This window comes from Lotus japonicus, chromosome 3, assembly GCF_012489685.1.
Source record: "Lotus japonicus ecotype B-129 chromosome 3, LjGifu_v1.2".
In the NCBI taxonomy this organism is placed as follows: domain Eukaryota; kingdom Viridiplantae; phylum Streptophyta; class Magnoliopsida; order Fabales; family Fabaceae; genus Lotus; species Lotus japonicus.
The window spans coordinates 42995992-43011223 of NC_080043.1; the positions used below are offsets into that span (position 1 = coordinate 42995992).

The following is a 15232-nucleotide window of genomic DNA, read 5'->3' on the forward strand; positions in this document are numbered from 1 at the left end:
TACTTTAATTTTAACCAATGACAAAGTATTGAAAATATTATTGAAAAAGAGTGTTGGTAGTATTTTTCTTGTCTAATGACTCCGGGTCATGATTAATTATGTGATTTGAGGCTTGGGCTCAAATGGCCCAACCTTAATCCATAATAAAATCTAAATATAAACGAGCTTATGCCATACTCGGGCAATCTAATTATGTGGTTTTTATCATTTTTCTCTCTAGTTTAGCTTTGGGCCCAGGCCCCTTGTACTCTCCCACTTTGGAGAACTTGTTTGGGATTTTAAGCCCGTGATATAAATTAACAAACAACCTTCGACAAAAAAAAAACATTCTTTTTGTAGAGCTATGTCGATTGGTTGTAAATCGTTGTACGTGGGCCAAGATGGTTTCGCACACCATCACCATTAATGAAATTATTAACCTTCCCCAAAATTAATATATCATATCAATTCGAATTGATTCTTTATTCTTAGTAACCAAAAAAAAATAATCACCATTAGATGATAAGAGCTGATCCTCTTATGATGACTAGTGCTAAATATTACTATCGAAAACTCTCTAATAAGGTGTTGTTGATAAAATATGCTTTACAAAAAGAAAAAAAAAAAGGTGTTGTTGATAAATAATAAACTCATGCATGTTAATACAAAACTGAAGATAGTCTAAACTGAATAACCAAATTCATATTACAGCGGGCCCAACTTGCAACCAAGTTCAATCACAAAAGTCCAGAGTCATTCAAGCCATTTGAAATGTTATACATGAACATGTTGCTGCCGTAAGTGTCTCTTTCATCTTCTTTGGTTCCTTTGACAAATATTGTGGAAGATGATGAATTCAAGGTACTAGGGCTAGAAGATGAAGGCCTGGAAGATAAAAGTGAGCTTAAATTGAAGTTCAGAATTCCCTCGCTGTTACTGAAAAGCAAAGACAAAGATTGTGTAGCTGATGATGGTTCAAGCTGTTTTCGATTCAATGTGAAACCTCCATTGTACTGCAACAAATTTTGCATTGGGTTTTGATGGTTAAAAGGACTAGCAATTGGAGAGATTTGATGCTCTAAGTTTATTTTCATGAGATGGGGTGGTTCCAATATATGCAATGGATTAGATGTAGTACAATGGTTTTCTTCATTGACCTGGTTTGGTTGGAAGGCATGGATAGAATTATCAAGCTGAATTGGTTGGGAGCACTGTGTTTGATGCTGCCATTGTGTGCTCCCACCAAAGTTGATTTTGCTGGTAATTATTAGTATTCCAAACATCATGATTTCTATTTTGACATGATAGAAGAGTGGTGAGTAAATTTTAGTAGCTGAAGCTGGCTTGGTAAAAATTAATTTTACAAAGTATCCCACCATTTAGATATAGTAAAAATTTCATCCATTAAGAAAAATTGGATTCACAAATTTAAAAGTATTCATTTACAAATTAATTTTAATACTTATAAAACATATTATTAATAATATGCACCAAATATCAGTAGCAAAAATATGATTTGTGGAGAAATCAATTTTCAACTTGATCCATTAATGGTTATAGGAATTATCTGGTTTTCCAGAATAGGAGATTTATCCACCGTCAGAATCCTTGCCTTGCCACATTAAACCGTGAATTGTTCTTAGTTTCCTCGTCCATGCATACGTAAGTACCCAAGCTACAAATCAACTTAGCAAAGAATTTCTCACCCTAGTAACCAATTGAGACTTTCCAGAGCTTTACCCAGATCAGGTACTCCTCTGGGAATGACATTGGATTTGCAGGGCATATTGAATCAAAAATAACATTTAAATCTGCATTTCCATCGGCCCTAAAATCCTTGCATTTCTCTTAAGAATTAAACTCCAGGACCTTCTCCTTAGCCCCGAATGGTTTAATCTTAATATCACTATACCCCTTGCTTTGAAGCCACCGAAGAATGTCTTCAAAGCTTAACACTTCTCTCGATTTAACCACCGCTAATCTGGATAGGCACGGATTTAAACCCACCTTTACCGTATGAATTCAACTTTCTGTTTCTGATTGCGATTCATGATTCTGGCTGCCTCGTATCTTCTTGAGTCTCCATACCTTCTTGACCTTAGGGTGTCTCTTGACATTAGTCCTAGGCTGGACTTGTTGATCTTTTCTCTTCCATGCCCGCTTCCCTCTTCGTCTCCTGGTCTCTTGCACTTTCATCTGGGAGCCTTAAGCCTTTGTCACGGATTCTAGATCCCCTCGGGTATCTTGCTGGATTGATCAAAAGAAATGACCTATACCATCTCTTTCGATCTAATGCCCTCATTGCCTCCAACCCTTCCTTCTTTCTACAGAAGTGAACAAAACTGAACTTGGATGGTCTTCCCATTCTTCTAGTTCTCGATACGAAAACACTTCTCAGTTCACCATACCTCTCGAACAACCTGTTAAAAATCTTTATTCTCATAATGTGTAAGACCTCATCAATATTGAGACATATTATCATTTTATTATTGTAAAAAAATTGCCAAATTTTAATTCTGAATGCTAAAATTTTCAGGCTTATCATCACCGATGAAGCACGAACTTGGACACGGACATGAGCAGGAACGACGACACGGTTATAATCCAAAAAGTAGGATACAAGGACACGACTTATATATTTTAAAAAAATTATATTTTTCTTTATAAAGCAACAAGATAATAAGTTCATAAAATTAAGAGAACATGAGACAAGTTAAAGTTTAAATAAAAAAATTAAAATAAATAACCCTATAAGTGTCCGTTTACATGTGTCAAGGTACAAAGGTGTGTCAACTCAATGTCCAAGCCGTATCCCAACTATATAAAAATAATTTTTTTATTCAGACACTTCTCACACGTGTCGGGCACGCGTTGCACACTTGTCGGTGTCGTGTCTGTATGTCGGGTTAGACACACGGACACGCCCCTATCCAGGTGTGTTCGTGCTTCATAAATCATCACATTCACCACAATGATCAACAGAATAATGAAAGAAAATATATTTAAGGTGCCATGCTTTATTATCTATTAGTTTTGCCATTTTCATGAAACCCGACATCTAGAAAGAAAGCTTCCTGAAATTTCTCAAAAATGCATATTCGAATAAAATGGGAATACAACACAAGCATATATAAACCAGTGACAATTAAGTAATTGGCACTATCTATCTATATATATAATATATATAATATATATATAATACATAGACAAATTCTCTTCTTATCTCCAAGCTTCCATGTTATCTTTTATAGGATCCAATTTCAATTCAAGCCATTCACTGGTGACAAAGTAATGGCTGCAGAACAAGTTCTGGGGTTGCTAGATTCCTTCTGGTTTGAGACTACAATTCTTTCAATCAAAACCCCTTTAACGTTTCATCCAAAGGTGGATCCAATCTCTCAGACCAAGGTAGAGGAAGTGCTTCCTTTAGATAAAAAGCTTCTACCAGCTCCAACACTTGAAATCAGGTCCCATAGTGACCAAAACTTGGGCACCACATCATGCTTTCTCTGTGATTCCCCACCACAATATAAGCTGAGGACAATCCCTTCTGGGAGGGAAATCAGAGACTTCTCAAAAGGGAGTAGTTGTGAAAATTATGAAAAGGAAGGCATAAACACTAGGATAAAACAAAGGCATGGTCATGGAAGAAGAGGTAGCACTAGCAACAAAGGGAAAAACACCAGCAGGAGCTTGACAGAGCTTGAGTTCAAGGAGCTGAAAGGGTTTATGGATTTGGGCTTTGTGTTTTCTGAGGAGGACAAGAACTCAGGGTTGGTTTCTTTGATTCCTGGGTTGCAGAGGCTGGGAAGCAGAGAAGATGCAGGGGAAGGTGATGATGATGATGAAGAACAAGAAGAAAACATTGATGAAACTGTGATTTCTGATCATAAGCCTTATCTATCTGAGGCTTGGGATGTTTTATACAGAAGACGAGGGAGAAGAAATCCATTACTGGATTGGAGGGTACCAGATAGTGGTAGTGAGATTGACATGAAACACAGTCTTAGGTTCTGGGCCCACTCAGTTGCATCCATTGTTAGATAACAATGAGCAAAAAAGTTTTTTTTTTCCTTTTCTGGTGGAAGTTTTAATTGGATACTTGTTTACTGTCTTCAGCAAATAAGTGATGGTAGATATGAAATCAGATTCCAACTTGAATAACAACTGTACTTAATGATTTTCCAAGCATTCCTCATACAAAATTTTTTTCCATTCCCTCTCCCTCTCTCTCTCTTGTGCAATTTTGTTTTGTCAATCTTACCTAGCAAAATGTAGTGAATGATAGGGAAAGATGCTACAGGATTACGATATAAGCTTTGGTGAATGCTCTCCAGGCCTTATGGTATTGGTGGCGTTTACTATTTTCATATGATTATAATCTGTTTTTTCCTCGAAACAAAAGAATCTTTGAAAATTTATTCCAAGAAACTGCAATAGCATAAAGACACAGTACTATTCCTTCTTTTGTCTTCTCTGTTCTCAATAATTGAGCAAAACAATCCAATTGGCTGAGCTTCAAGACTCTCATTGAATTAGTTTTTTCTTTTCTTCATCCCTTTGAGAATAAGACTAATTTATTTTGTTTGAAAAACTGAGAGAGTTCCTTTTAATAAATAATTTTTTTAAGTTTAAACTTGTATCATTTCTCATGACTTCGAGTCTAACTTACCATGACTAGACAAACACTTATTAGTGACGTAATTCACATTACGTTATACCAACCCAAATTACATAAATAATAATGTAGTTTAGTGATTAACAAGAGGGCTGAAGTGAAAGAGACACAATGAAGGAAGAAGTAGTAGACACGTGATTTGAACCAAAAAGATATCCACTAGCAAACTGTAGTAATGTTTGAAAATACTTCTAAAATTAATTTTAAAATTGAAATCAATTATAGAAACTTAGTAGCTTCTGGTAAGATAAGAGAATTGATTATGCTAAAAAATAAGTAGTCCACATTTTGTAATAGTGTATGATAGAGAAAGAAAATTCTGGATCATGGTCCAAGCTTTGGTGAATGCTCACTAGGGCTTATGGTATTGGGTGATTTTACCATTTTCGAATAATAATCTTTTTTGCTAATTATATGTGTATCATCAAATAGTGTTGACAACGTTTATATTATGGTAGTTTTTGACCGCCACTAGTGTAACATCCTGATCTGACGACTGGTCTCACAGTAACAACACGAGTCTTTTCAGCGCGCTTTGTCCTCATTGCTCCAAGGCTAGCACACTTAACCATGGAGTTCTTATGAGTTGGGCTCCCGAAAAGAAGTTGCAACTTGTTGTCATGAGTAGTATCAATCAAATCTTTTATGCCCTCCTCAACTGTATAGTCCATCCCTATACAGTCTCGGAATACCTCTTGTTCAGGTGTGAGATCGGTTCATTCATGTGCTCCTCCGCCTAGAAGCCTGCCAGGAGCCGCTCCTTGTCTGTGCCTCACTGCACCGGCGATCACTCCCCGCCCTCGTCGGCCCCGGGCGTCACAGGCCCACCAACTTCCGCTTGGTTCGTCCCCGAACCACACCGTACTGGGAGAGGTCGGCTCTGATACCATTTGTAACATCCCGATCTGACGACTAGCCTCACGGTAACAACACGAGTCTTTTCAGCGTGCTTTGTCCTCACTCGCACGCTTCCCGGGAAAACTTCCCAGGAGGTCACCCATCATAATATTGCTCCAAGGCTAGCACACTTAACCATGGAGTTCTTATGAGTTGGGCTCCCGAAAAGAAGTTGCAACTTGTTGTCATGAGTGGTACCAATCAAATCTTTTATGCCCTCCTCAACTGTATAGTTCATCCCTATACAGTCTCGGAATACCTCTTGTTCAGGTGTGAGATCGGTTCATTCATGTGCCCCTCCGCCTAGAAGCCTGCCAGGAGCCGTTCCTTGTCCGTGCCTCACTGCACCGGCGATCACTCCCCGCCCTCGTCGACCCCGGGCGTCACAACTAGATACACGCGTTCAAGAAATGCGGCAATAACTCTAGGGTGGCTAATAATGCTATACAGTGTGAGTGTGTATCAGGACTCAATCTATTCTTCTTCCAAACAAAATAATCTTTGTAAATTTGTCCAAGAAACCGCATAGCATAAAGACATACTTTTCCTTGTTTTGTCTTCTCTGTTCTCAATATAATTGAGACTCAAACCCGCGCGATGCGCGGTGTAATAAAATGTTTTATGAGATTTGAAACTAATATAGTATATTTTAGTAATTTTAAAATGAAATTGAAGTGAAACTAAAGTATTCTTAAAAAAAAAAGTTCTCATTATTTCAAGTAATATTTTGGTATGTATTAAACTTAAAAAATGAAGATACACAAAATATTTAAATCACTCTAAAACAAAAGGTAAAAATTACAGGTAATATGTTCCTGAATTTTTTTTGTTCTGGACCATTTATGTGCATTAGGATCTCAATGAAGAATATTGTTTTAGAAAACAGAAATGTAATTCAAAAGAGCATTTACATTGGCAGCCATTGCTCTCGTATAGTCGGTGTTGTGTTGCAGATTCGAGCCCAAGCCATGATGTCCACCCTCTCTCACTTTTTTCTGGAAGCAAAATAATGTTAATTTAAATATAGATAAAACTTGAGAGGAGTTTGAATAGCAATAACAACCACACCAATAGAAAACACTGAAAAAGACAAAATACCGTAGGACGTCATCCAATAGTATGGATCCAAAAACCAACTAAAGTGCTAAATTAACCAAAGGCCATGAAACTTATTATCAAAATCTGATCTCCTTTCTAAATATAAATCCATGAATCTCAAGGAGTGCGAAATGACATGTTCAACCAAGTATGTGTTTGTTAATCTTAGGCACAGAACTGCTTATGCTATGCTCACAGTTATATAATACTGCTTTGAAACGAATTATAAAACCTAAAAGGAAATATATCCTTGCCAACTATATTTTCACAAGAGTCAACCAAACTGATGATAAAGTTTAAACATATAAAAAAAAAATTAAATCAGATGCAACTAAACAAAGTGATAAGGGATCTATTTGTGTGCTTAATCTACATAAACATGGTTAGGTTGGCAACTATGTAATTTGAATTCTGACCTCATATGATAAGGGAATCTTGCTGCCCTGCCAGTATACCAGTATGTTTTAGCACAACTGATGAAAAGCAACTTTCGGGAAAAGATGGGAAGGCGGAGTGGCTATTAAGATGGCCGCAATAGCATCATAGCCTCCAACTGCAAACCATGGGGGAATCTGATCTTTAAGAAAGATATGCTTGTGGCGCTCGTCATCATAAGATAGCGAAGGACTTGAGGGAGATCGAGTAGGATCAGCAACAGGAAGAACATTCTCCCTTTGTTTCTCCCGGATTTGATAATTCCAACCCAATAAGTTATGAATTAGCACCTTTATGAAGTCATATAAACCATCTCTCAGGATCATGGATATGGCTATAAATACCTGAACTCAAGGTGTAAGGTGAATCCAATTAATTGGAAGACCTTAGACAGAATGAAAAATATAGTGACTCTATAGTGTATAAGGTGCTTTGCATCTTACCCTATAACCTTGGTTGTAATGAAGGTTATCGTCACCAAGTTTCTCAACGTACAAATGGCCCTCTTATTTTATTATGAGCGGCCACATTAGTCCCTAAGAAAGAATTCCTCCAAAGAGCACTAATAGTGATATATTTATGAATATGGGAAAATCATTCCTACTCCAATAGATTGCAGCAAAATAAGAATAAAGTTGCAAATAGGTGAAGGTTAGATTAAAACTTCAAAGTAGAATGTAATTAATCTGAACCTTGAAGTATCTAGCTAGCAAATTAAGGCAAGTTTTTATCTTAGGATACATAAATTTGATTTAAAACTAAGTGGATGTGATGTGAGTGACAACATACCTGTTTTCATATGCTTTGAGCCTCAATGAGGGGAAGGCTTGAGATCAACATTGACCAGTGTAGAAGAACCATTGAAAGAAACCTTAGAGATAAGCTTAATACAAAGAATTTCCCCAACGGCTTCACTTGCTTCCTGGAAGAGTAGAAAAGAAAAGTATATTAGTATGAATGTCTAACTCCTCAAGCAGTCACATCTTGTAATATGGAGTCTGCTACAGTGCTTACTTTGCTAGTTTTTTCTCCTTGAGGAGTGTGGAAGCTATTGATGAGATAGTCAGTTGCAGTAGTACTACTTGGACATGCCAAATTGAAGTTTATGACCAATTATAAAAACAAATTAATCAAGACTGGGTGGCAAGAGATACTGATATATAATTGCTAGAGGTAAAGCAGTAAAGATAAACCATTTTATTACTTGAATCAGTTTGTACAGTGCATTTTCCAAGATTGAAAAAGTAAAGGTAAAAAGATTATTCATAGGTTGGAGAGACAATGAATGGTGAACCTGGATGGAGTAGTACGATGTGAAGTGTTTTCATGAAAAGAGTCAATATATATACACTCACTAAAGAGCAATTCCATATGCATAACCTTACTCACCACACAATCAGTGAGGGGTCAGGGGACTGATACTCTGGATCAGGAATTGACATTCAAGAAGTAGCAATAGTGAATCCTCTTTCCTGCATAGACAATAGGTGATCATGACGTCGAATCGCGCCAATTCACCAGCGAAGCTACCGGGGCTCCTAGAAGGTTCCGTGGGAGGAACGAAGAGCTTGTTGGAGTTCAACAATTCATGGCAGAGCGGTTTACTCTCTTTATGCATCATCAGAAATCAGCGTGAGCGAAACTGGTCTTCGGGGCGCGACGAATACGACAACCTCGAGCACTTCGTTGATGATTCCGATTTCCGACATTCGCAAAGCCGTTTTGGGTTCAGACGGCGCGTTGAGGAAGCGCTTAGAATATGGCTGGCACGGTAATCCTCAAAGAGAGGCAGGCATCAAAGGCCCGTGTTTCCTATCTTCTTGGACGCTTGGTTTTTAGGGTAAGGATTCGTTAACTCGTTGTTTAGAGATCAGCAAGGATCGGGGGATCGGTTTGCGAAAGCTTGGAAAAACATCATAGCCTCGTGAACAAAGAATGAAAGCGACACGTAACATTAAAAGCTGATGTGGCAAGTTGAAGTTGAAATGTAGCGCTGAGGTGGCACATTAGGGAAGAAGGAATAATATATTCTAGATAAGAGAAGAAGAATATTGAAGTTCTCTTTGATGAGAGAAAAGGAAAGAATAATAGAACAACTGGAACACTAATTAGCCAATGGAATCAAGAAAATTGCTTAAGCTTTTCAAAAGAAGTTCTATTCTTAACCGAAGACGCGTGAATATATGCTTCAACGAATTCAAATTCTCTGCAGCCAATTTAGTCTTTGTATTGAAGGCATTGCATTAAGGGGAAGCGCAGAAGAAATGCTCATCATGCACACGTTTACACAAATGCCACCAATTTGGTTTGTGGCATCTACCACAAAGTGATTCTCTATCCTATTCTGATAGTTATACTTATCCCGAATCGTGTGGAAACGCGTGGTATCTCTATCATAAAGTTGTTCTATACGCTCTTAGCGCTTTCTCTTGCCCATCTTTGCGGAATATGCTTGAAGCCATTTCAACAAACCATTTGGGGTCACGACAGTAGCCTCACGTATATAACCATTTGGGGTCATCACAAGTTCACGGTATATGATTCAATCTGGCGGTTTCTGGAACAAAACTGAACTTGTTACAAGCTGGTTCTCAACTAGGATTCTGTAACCCAAATGAAAAAACAAACATACATACAAGTATTGGAAGCCTACAGTTTTGAGGAAACTAAAGTCTAAATATATAGAACTAAAAGAAGACAAAAGTAGAGCACAGAAGTGGGGTAGGGGGATGTTGAATTGTTGGAGAGGAAATCTTAGAGGGAAAGAGGTGAAGATGAATAGTGAAATGTAAGAGTGAGATGAAAGAGAAGAGAGACTTATGGAGAAAGTCACACACAAAAGCATGATTGCAGCTACATATGTAATTAGATTTGCTACAAGCTCACATACAATGGGTTTACACCATTGAGTTTTTCTATCATCTCTAACATAACCAAAATACTGAAAGACTGTTCTAAAATGTTTGGTTGAAGCTCTCCTGTAAGCATCAATCAATATGAGAAGCTCCATAAATTGCTATCTATTTGCTCAGTAAAATAAATTGAGGGACAATCCAACACATGAATGATGAGACCAGGAACTCAAACAGGGGAGAAAAAGAAGAAAAAACATCTAGAAAACTTCTACTAGATCTGACAGTTCAATATTTCAAATTTTGAATACTTACAGTAAGACTTTTGGAGCTAGTGATCTGCAACACCATAAGAGGTAATGGCAAAGAGTACGCAAACAATTAATTTCAACTTCTGACCGAAATTATAATAGCTCCAATTCCCCTGAACACGTTAGTGATAAAAACAAACAACGAAACAGAGGAAAAACATCATCACACATAACTAAAACTTTCTTCAAAGATCTTTATAGCAAAAAGTACACAGGTAATTCTATAATTTTATAGATCTCACTCTATTGATGACCTTCCAAAATTTGAATCAATACATAATCTGATTCAATGTGACAAAATAAAAACAGCATCAGCAATTTTTCCAATAATCAGAAGTTTATTCAGACCTTTAACAATTGAACCACACGTTCCTAACATATAATCTTGGTACACCAGAAATTGAGTCTTTCTAAACGCATTGGTAGCATTTCCCGCATTATAATTTCACTCTGTAGTAAAATAGAAGACCAAAAAACAGGGAAAGGGGAGGCGAAAATGTGGTATCTGCCAGAGGGAAGTCTCTTTATCAGAAAAATACATGAGAGGCAAGTGCATAGATAAAGATATATATTGGGAAATTGTCACCAATCGCCATAAATGAATTGTTTTCATCAAAGGAGGCTTAATCATCAACTTCAGCTTTAATCTCTTTCAGCAAATCATCCTTGTAATCCTCAAATGTTCCAGGGAAATTTCTGACAGTGCCATCCTCAACAATCCATATTTGACTCCTTTCTTCATCGTCACAAACACGTGATATCAATCTTGAATCATGACTAACAAGAACAACTCCTCCAGTGAATTCATCCAATGCATCAGCCAATGCATCAATACTTTGCATATCCAGATGATTTGTGGGTTCATCTAACAATAAAATGTGAGGTTTTGACATGGATATCGACGTGAAGACCACCCGAGCTTTTTGCCCTCCTGATAGTTTCACAATAGGGGTAAGATGGTTATGACTAGGCAGCCCAAACTTACCAAGCTTTGCACGAACAGCCTCTTGCTTGCTAAGTCCCTCCTGGTCTGGGTGGAGACGGAGAAGGTACTGCACAGGAGTTTCATCCATTGTCAGAAGGTCCACAAAGTGTTGGGAATATCTTCCTATCCTCAACTTCTGACTCCTTCGAACTTCACCTTCAGATGGAACCAAATCACCAGCCAGAAGATTTAGCAGTGTAGATTTTCCAGCTCCGTTAGGCCCAACAATGGCAACACGAGTCCCCATATCAATGCCAACATCAACATTTGAGAGTCTGAAATCATCTCGGTTTGGGTAGCTGAAGCTCACTTCAATAAGCTGCATAAGTGGAGGTGTGAGCTCAGTAGGTTCAGGAAAGTGGAACTCAACACTGTAATCCCTCCATTTCTGTGGTGCCTCTGGTGCGATCTCATCCTCATCAACCTTGCCCTTGCCCTTACCCTTGTTTTTAGATGCTTCCTTAGCTGCTGCAAACTTAGCTCGATCCTTCACCTTTTCTTGTTGAGCCCGGTTTCCACTCCTTTTAGCCGCTTTCATTTGCTTGTCATAAATCTCATACTTCTTATTAATCTCTTTACGACGCTGTTCATACCCACTCTCAAAATCATCAAAGTTTCCACGATAGAGATGAAGCTTCAAATCATGGAGATGAATAATCTCAATGCATACTGTATTCAGGAAATCCCTATCATGAGAGACAACCACCAAAGTTTTTTTCCAACGGCACAAGTACTCTTCCAACCAGAGAACAGCCCTCAGGTCAAGATGATTTGTGGGTTCATCAAGCAGTAATAGAGTTGGCTGCACAAAAAGTGCTCGAGCTAAAGAAATTCTCATCCTCCAGCCACCGCTAAAGGATTTTGTAGGACGGCCCTGCATATCCTTTGTAAAACCCAAACCAGCTAATATCTTTGATGCCTGAGATTCAGCAGCATCAGACCCCATCAGCTGCAATTTTTCATACAGCTCTGCTAACTTTTCTCCTGCTTCATCTTCCTCCAAATTATTATCTTTATCTACACTTTCCTCAACAGAAGCTGCATTTGTGAGAGCAGCAACTTCTTGTCGAACATTAACAAGTTCAACATTAGCTGAAACAACAGCTTCAAGTGCTGTTTTATCATCCCCAACTATCTCCTGCTCAACCAGAAGGACATCGATATTTTTAGGTACTGGTATCTTCCTCCAAGCAAGAAGCTTCAATAGTGTGGACTTGCCCATTCCATTGGGCCCAACCAAACCATATCGCTTCCCATGAGATATCTTCACCGATGTATTTTTCAGAAGTTCCTTACCTCGAGCAGACACAGAAAAATTTTCCACCGTTATATCTTTAACATTAGCATCAGCATCATCTTCTCCATCAAGCACTGAAGCCCGGCTTCCAATGACAACAGTAAAAGCATCATGATCATCCCTAAGAGCTTCCTTCTTTGCCTGCTCAACAGCATGGGCAGCCAAAATATCTTTCTTCTCACGTTTTTTCAACTCTTTGTCTGTAACAGACACTTCAAGTGGCTTGAAATCAGGTCTGGACTGTTTGGACTCATCTTCAGATAGATCGTCATCATCATCATCAGAGGGAGGAAGATCAATACCATCAGTGTAAGTAGAAGCTTTCGGTTTTGGCTTGGGCTTATTGGAGGAAGAAGCTACTTTTTTGGCTTTATCAGGCTTTTCATCCATACTGGCCAGCATGGCAGAGACAGAAATTTTTTCTTTCTTAGGAGCATCTTTGCTACTAGCTTTGGCCTTCGTAGACTGGCCTGCATCGTCCGTCTTTTTCTTTCCCATCGAAGAAATCTGAAACGATCGAAAACCATATTAACACAAGCCAATCAAACATCAAACCTACCCACATCATTACTTCTATGTCCTTTTTTCTGATAAAATTCAATTAGACCTATTCAAGCATAAACAAATAACCCAATCACAAGAGTGTGGATCTAGGATAAGTGACTAAGCTAGAAGTTCAAATGTTTTGATCAGCTTTTCTTTCCTCGGAATCAATTCTAAAACCTAGAAGCTACCCAAAAATTGATTAATAGGGCTTTGCACATAAAGTTCAAAACTTTTAAATGATATATCAACATTCCCTAATCCCTACTCACTGTGATTCACTCATAATTTCATATCATATCAAATTAATAAAAAAAATAAAACATACCATAAATCCATAATCATATTCATCAAGTCATGTCAAACAAGTAATACATACAAATATATTTATTTCTCGGGATGAATAGTGGAATACAAAGCATCAATGGAACTATATAATGATCAAGTTTTATGGGATCTTTTACATGAAAGTTCAAAATAATGAAGGATATGAGTAAGAAAAACAAAAATTATACAACTCAATCAGATTACAACTCAAAAATTATACAACTCAATCAGTTCAAAGTATTACAAACTCATTTGACAAATTTACCAATCTAGTCAATTGGGCCATTATGTCTATGAGCATTGAGTGAAAGTATTGTTATTTTCATCACAACACCTTTTTTCTCTTGGTTTGTACTCCACTTATCAAATCAACACCTTTAAATGCATCTAGGAATGAACTACAGAAAATTTTGTTCTGTCAGTATACCATAGTGGAGCACTACTTGGAACTAAGTTTTTTTCAAGCATTAATTGGTTATAGGAGGCTATTTTCTTTGAAACTTACACCGTTTAATTTTCTTTATTGCAGCAAAATTGAAGAACCTTGAAAAACCTTGATAGAATCCATTCTATAAGACCATGATTACCTTCATAGCTCAGGAATATATGATAATCAGGTTGAACTTGAACCAGACGAGAAGCTCATGACTAAAGACCTGTGCAAACTCTCTCTCCCTAAACTTGGGCTGGATTTTTTTTGGTCAGCAAATAAAATGAATTAAATGGAATACTAGGTGTACTCCAAACCAATTACAAAGAACAAAATTAAAGCTGTACAATTGTCCCTAAAACAGGACAGCAGCAAACTGACTTACAGAGGAAACAAACTATCTCTAAATACACTTGCTGCTAAAACCTCACCCCTATAAAGAGCACGCAGGTCTCAAGGTCTCACTGGACCAACACACACAGCACACTAGCACAGACAATTACTATCAATCTCATAAAAGATCAACCACACGAATTCATCAAATACAATCAAGACCAAGATAGACTTGTCCTTTCATTATGCAGCAACCCGTGAACAATAGAAACCAACAGAATCCACAATACCTTACGGCTTACACTCCCAAGCCCAAATTTTGGTTTCCCATAGTAGAATTTCAAAATTTCTTTGCAAAGAACATAACTTTTCCAAAACCTATGATTATAGCAAAAATACACAAATATATACTACAAAATACAAAGTAAGAATCAAGCTAAGGTGATGGGTAGAAGGGATCTGAGTAGTCTAAAGGCTATGATTATGACCAAATCACCAAACATGTCATCAAAATCAAGTTAGGGTTAGGGAAATCAACCATACCTAGGGTAGAGCCGCAACAGAGGGGCGGCTGGACTGGTGGTCGGTGGACGGTGGTGGCGTGGCGTGGCGGTGGCCGGTGGTGGTGGTGCGCCGTGCGAGAGGGTGAGGGCGTGGTGACTGGTGTGCGTGAATCGTGAATGAGAGAGTGACTGCGTGAGGCTGTGAGTGTGAGAGAGAGGAGTAAGAAGTCTGGGTGCAAATATAAAATCTCAGGGAGTTCAAAAAAAAAACATTACATGGCGTAAGTAGAATGTTCTTTTTTTTTCAGGGGGTTCCCCTCAGCTCTATGTGGGTCCGCCCCTGCCAACATTCCCTAATCCCTACTCCCTGTGATTCACTCATAATTTCATATCATATCAAATTAATAAAAAAAATGTTTTAATTGATGAGAGTATGATCAATTTTCATTCCAGAACTCATTATCAAACTACCCACCAATTTCCCTCCCCTCCAAATCATCTCTCCCTAGAAGAATTGAACCAAAGAAAGTAGATTTAATAGAATTTCTCAATTTCTATCATCTT

General features: G+C 37.9%; 3 protein-coding genes across 4 annotated transcripts; 1 reads left to right on the forward strand and 2 right to left on the reverse strand.

Annotated features, from left to right (window-relative positions):
* Positions 1 to 716: 716 nt before the first annotated feature.
* On the reverse strand, positions 717 to 1265 carry LOC130744187 (uncharacterized). Its single transcript, XM_057596377.1, has one exon. It carries the CDS (start codon positions 1263 to 1265, stop codon positions 717 to 719), a length of 549 nt encoding a protein of 182 aa, XP_057452360.1.
* A 1818-nt stretch (positions 1266 to 3083) lies between these two features.
* Positions 3084 to 4197, forward strand: LOC130742838 (uncharacterized). Its single transcript, XM_057594937.1, has one exon. It carries the CDS (start codon positions 3271 to 3273, stop codon positions 4024 to 4026), a length of 756 nt encoding a protein of 251 aa, XP_057450920.1. The 5' UTR covers positions 3084 to 3270; the 3' UTR covers positions 4027 to 4197.
* A 6227-nt stretch (positions 4198 to 10424) lies between these two features.
* On the reverse strand, positions 10425 to 14924 carry LOC130742837 (ABC transporter F family member 4-like). 2 transcript variants are annotated; one of them, XM_057594935.1, is made up of 3 exons: positions 14709 to 14924; positions 13990 to 14088; positions 10425 to 13039 (listed from the first exon to the last, which is right to left on the reverse strand). In XM_057594935.1, exons 2-3 carry the CDS (start codon positions 13993 to 13995, stop codon positions 10874 to 10876), a joined length of 2172 nt encoding a protein of 723 aa, XP_057450918.1. In that variant the 5' UTR covers positions 13996 to 14088; positions 14709 to 14924; the 3' UTR covers positions 10425 to 10873. The 2 variants fall into 2 exon arrangements, with proteins under 2 accessions (XP_057450918.1, XP_057450919.1); XM_057594936.1 differs by lacking the exon at positions 13990 to 14088 and having other exon boundaries at positions 14709 to 14923.
* Positions 14925 to 15232: the final 308 nt, after the last annotated feature.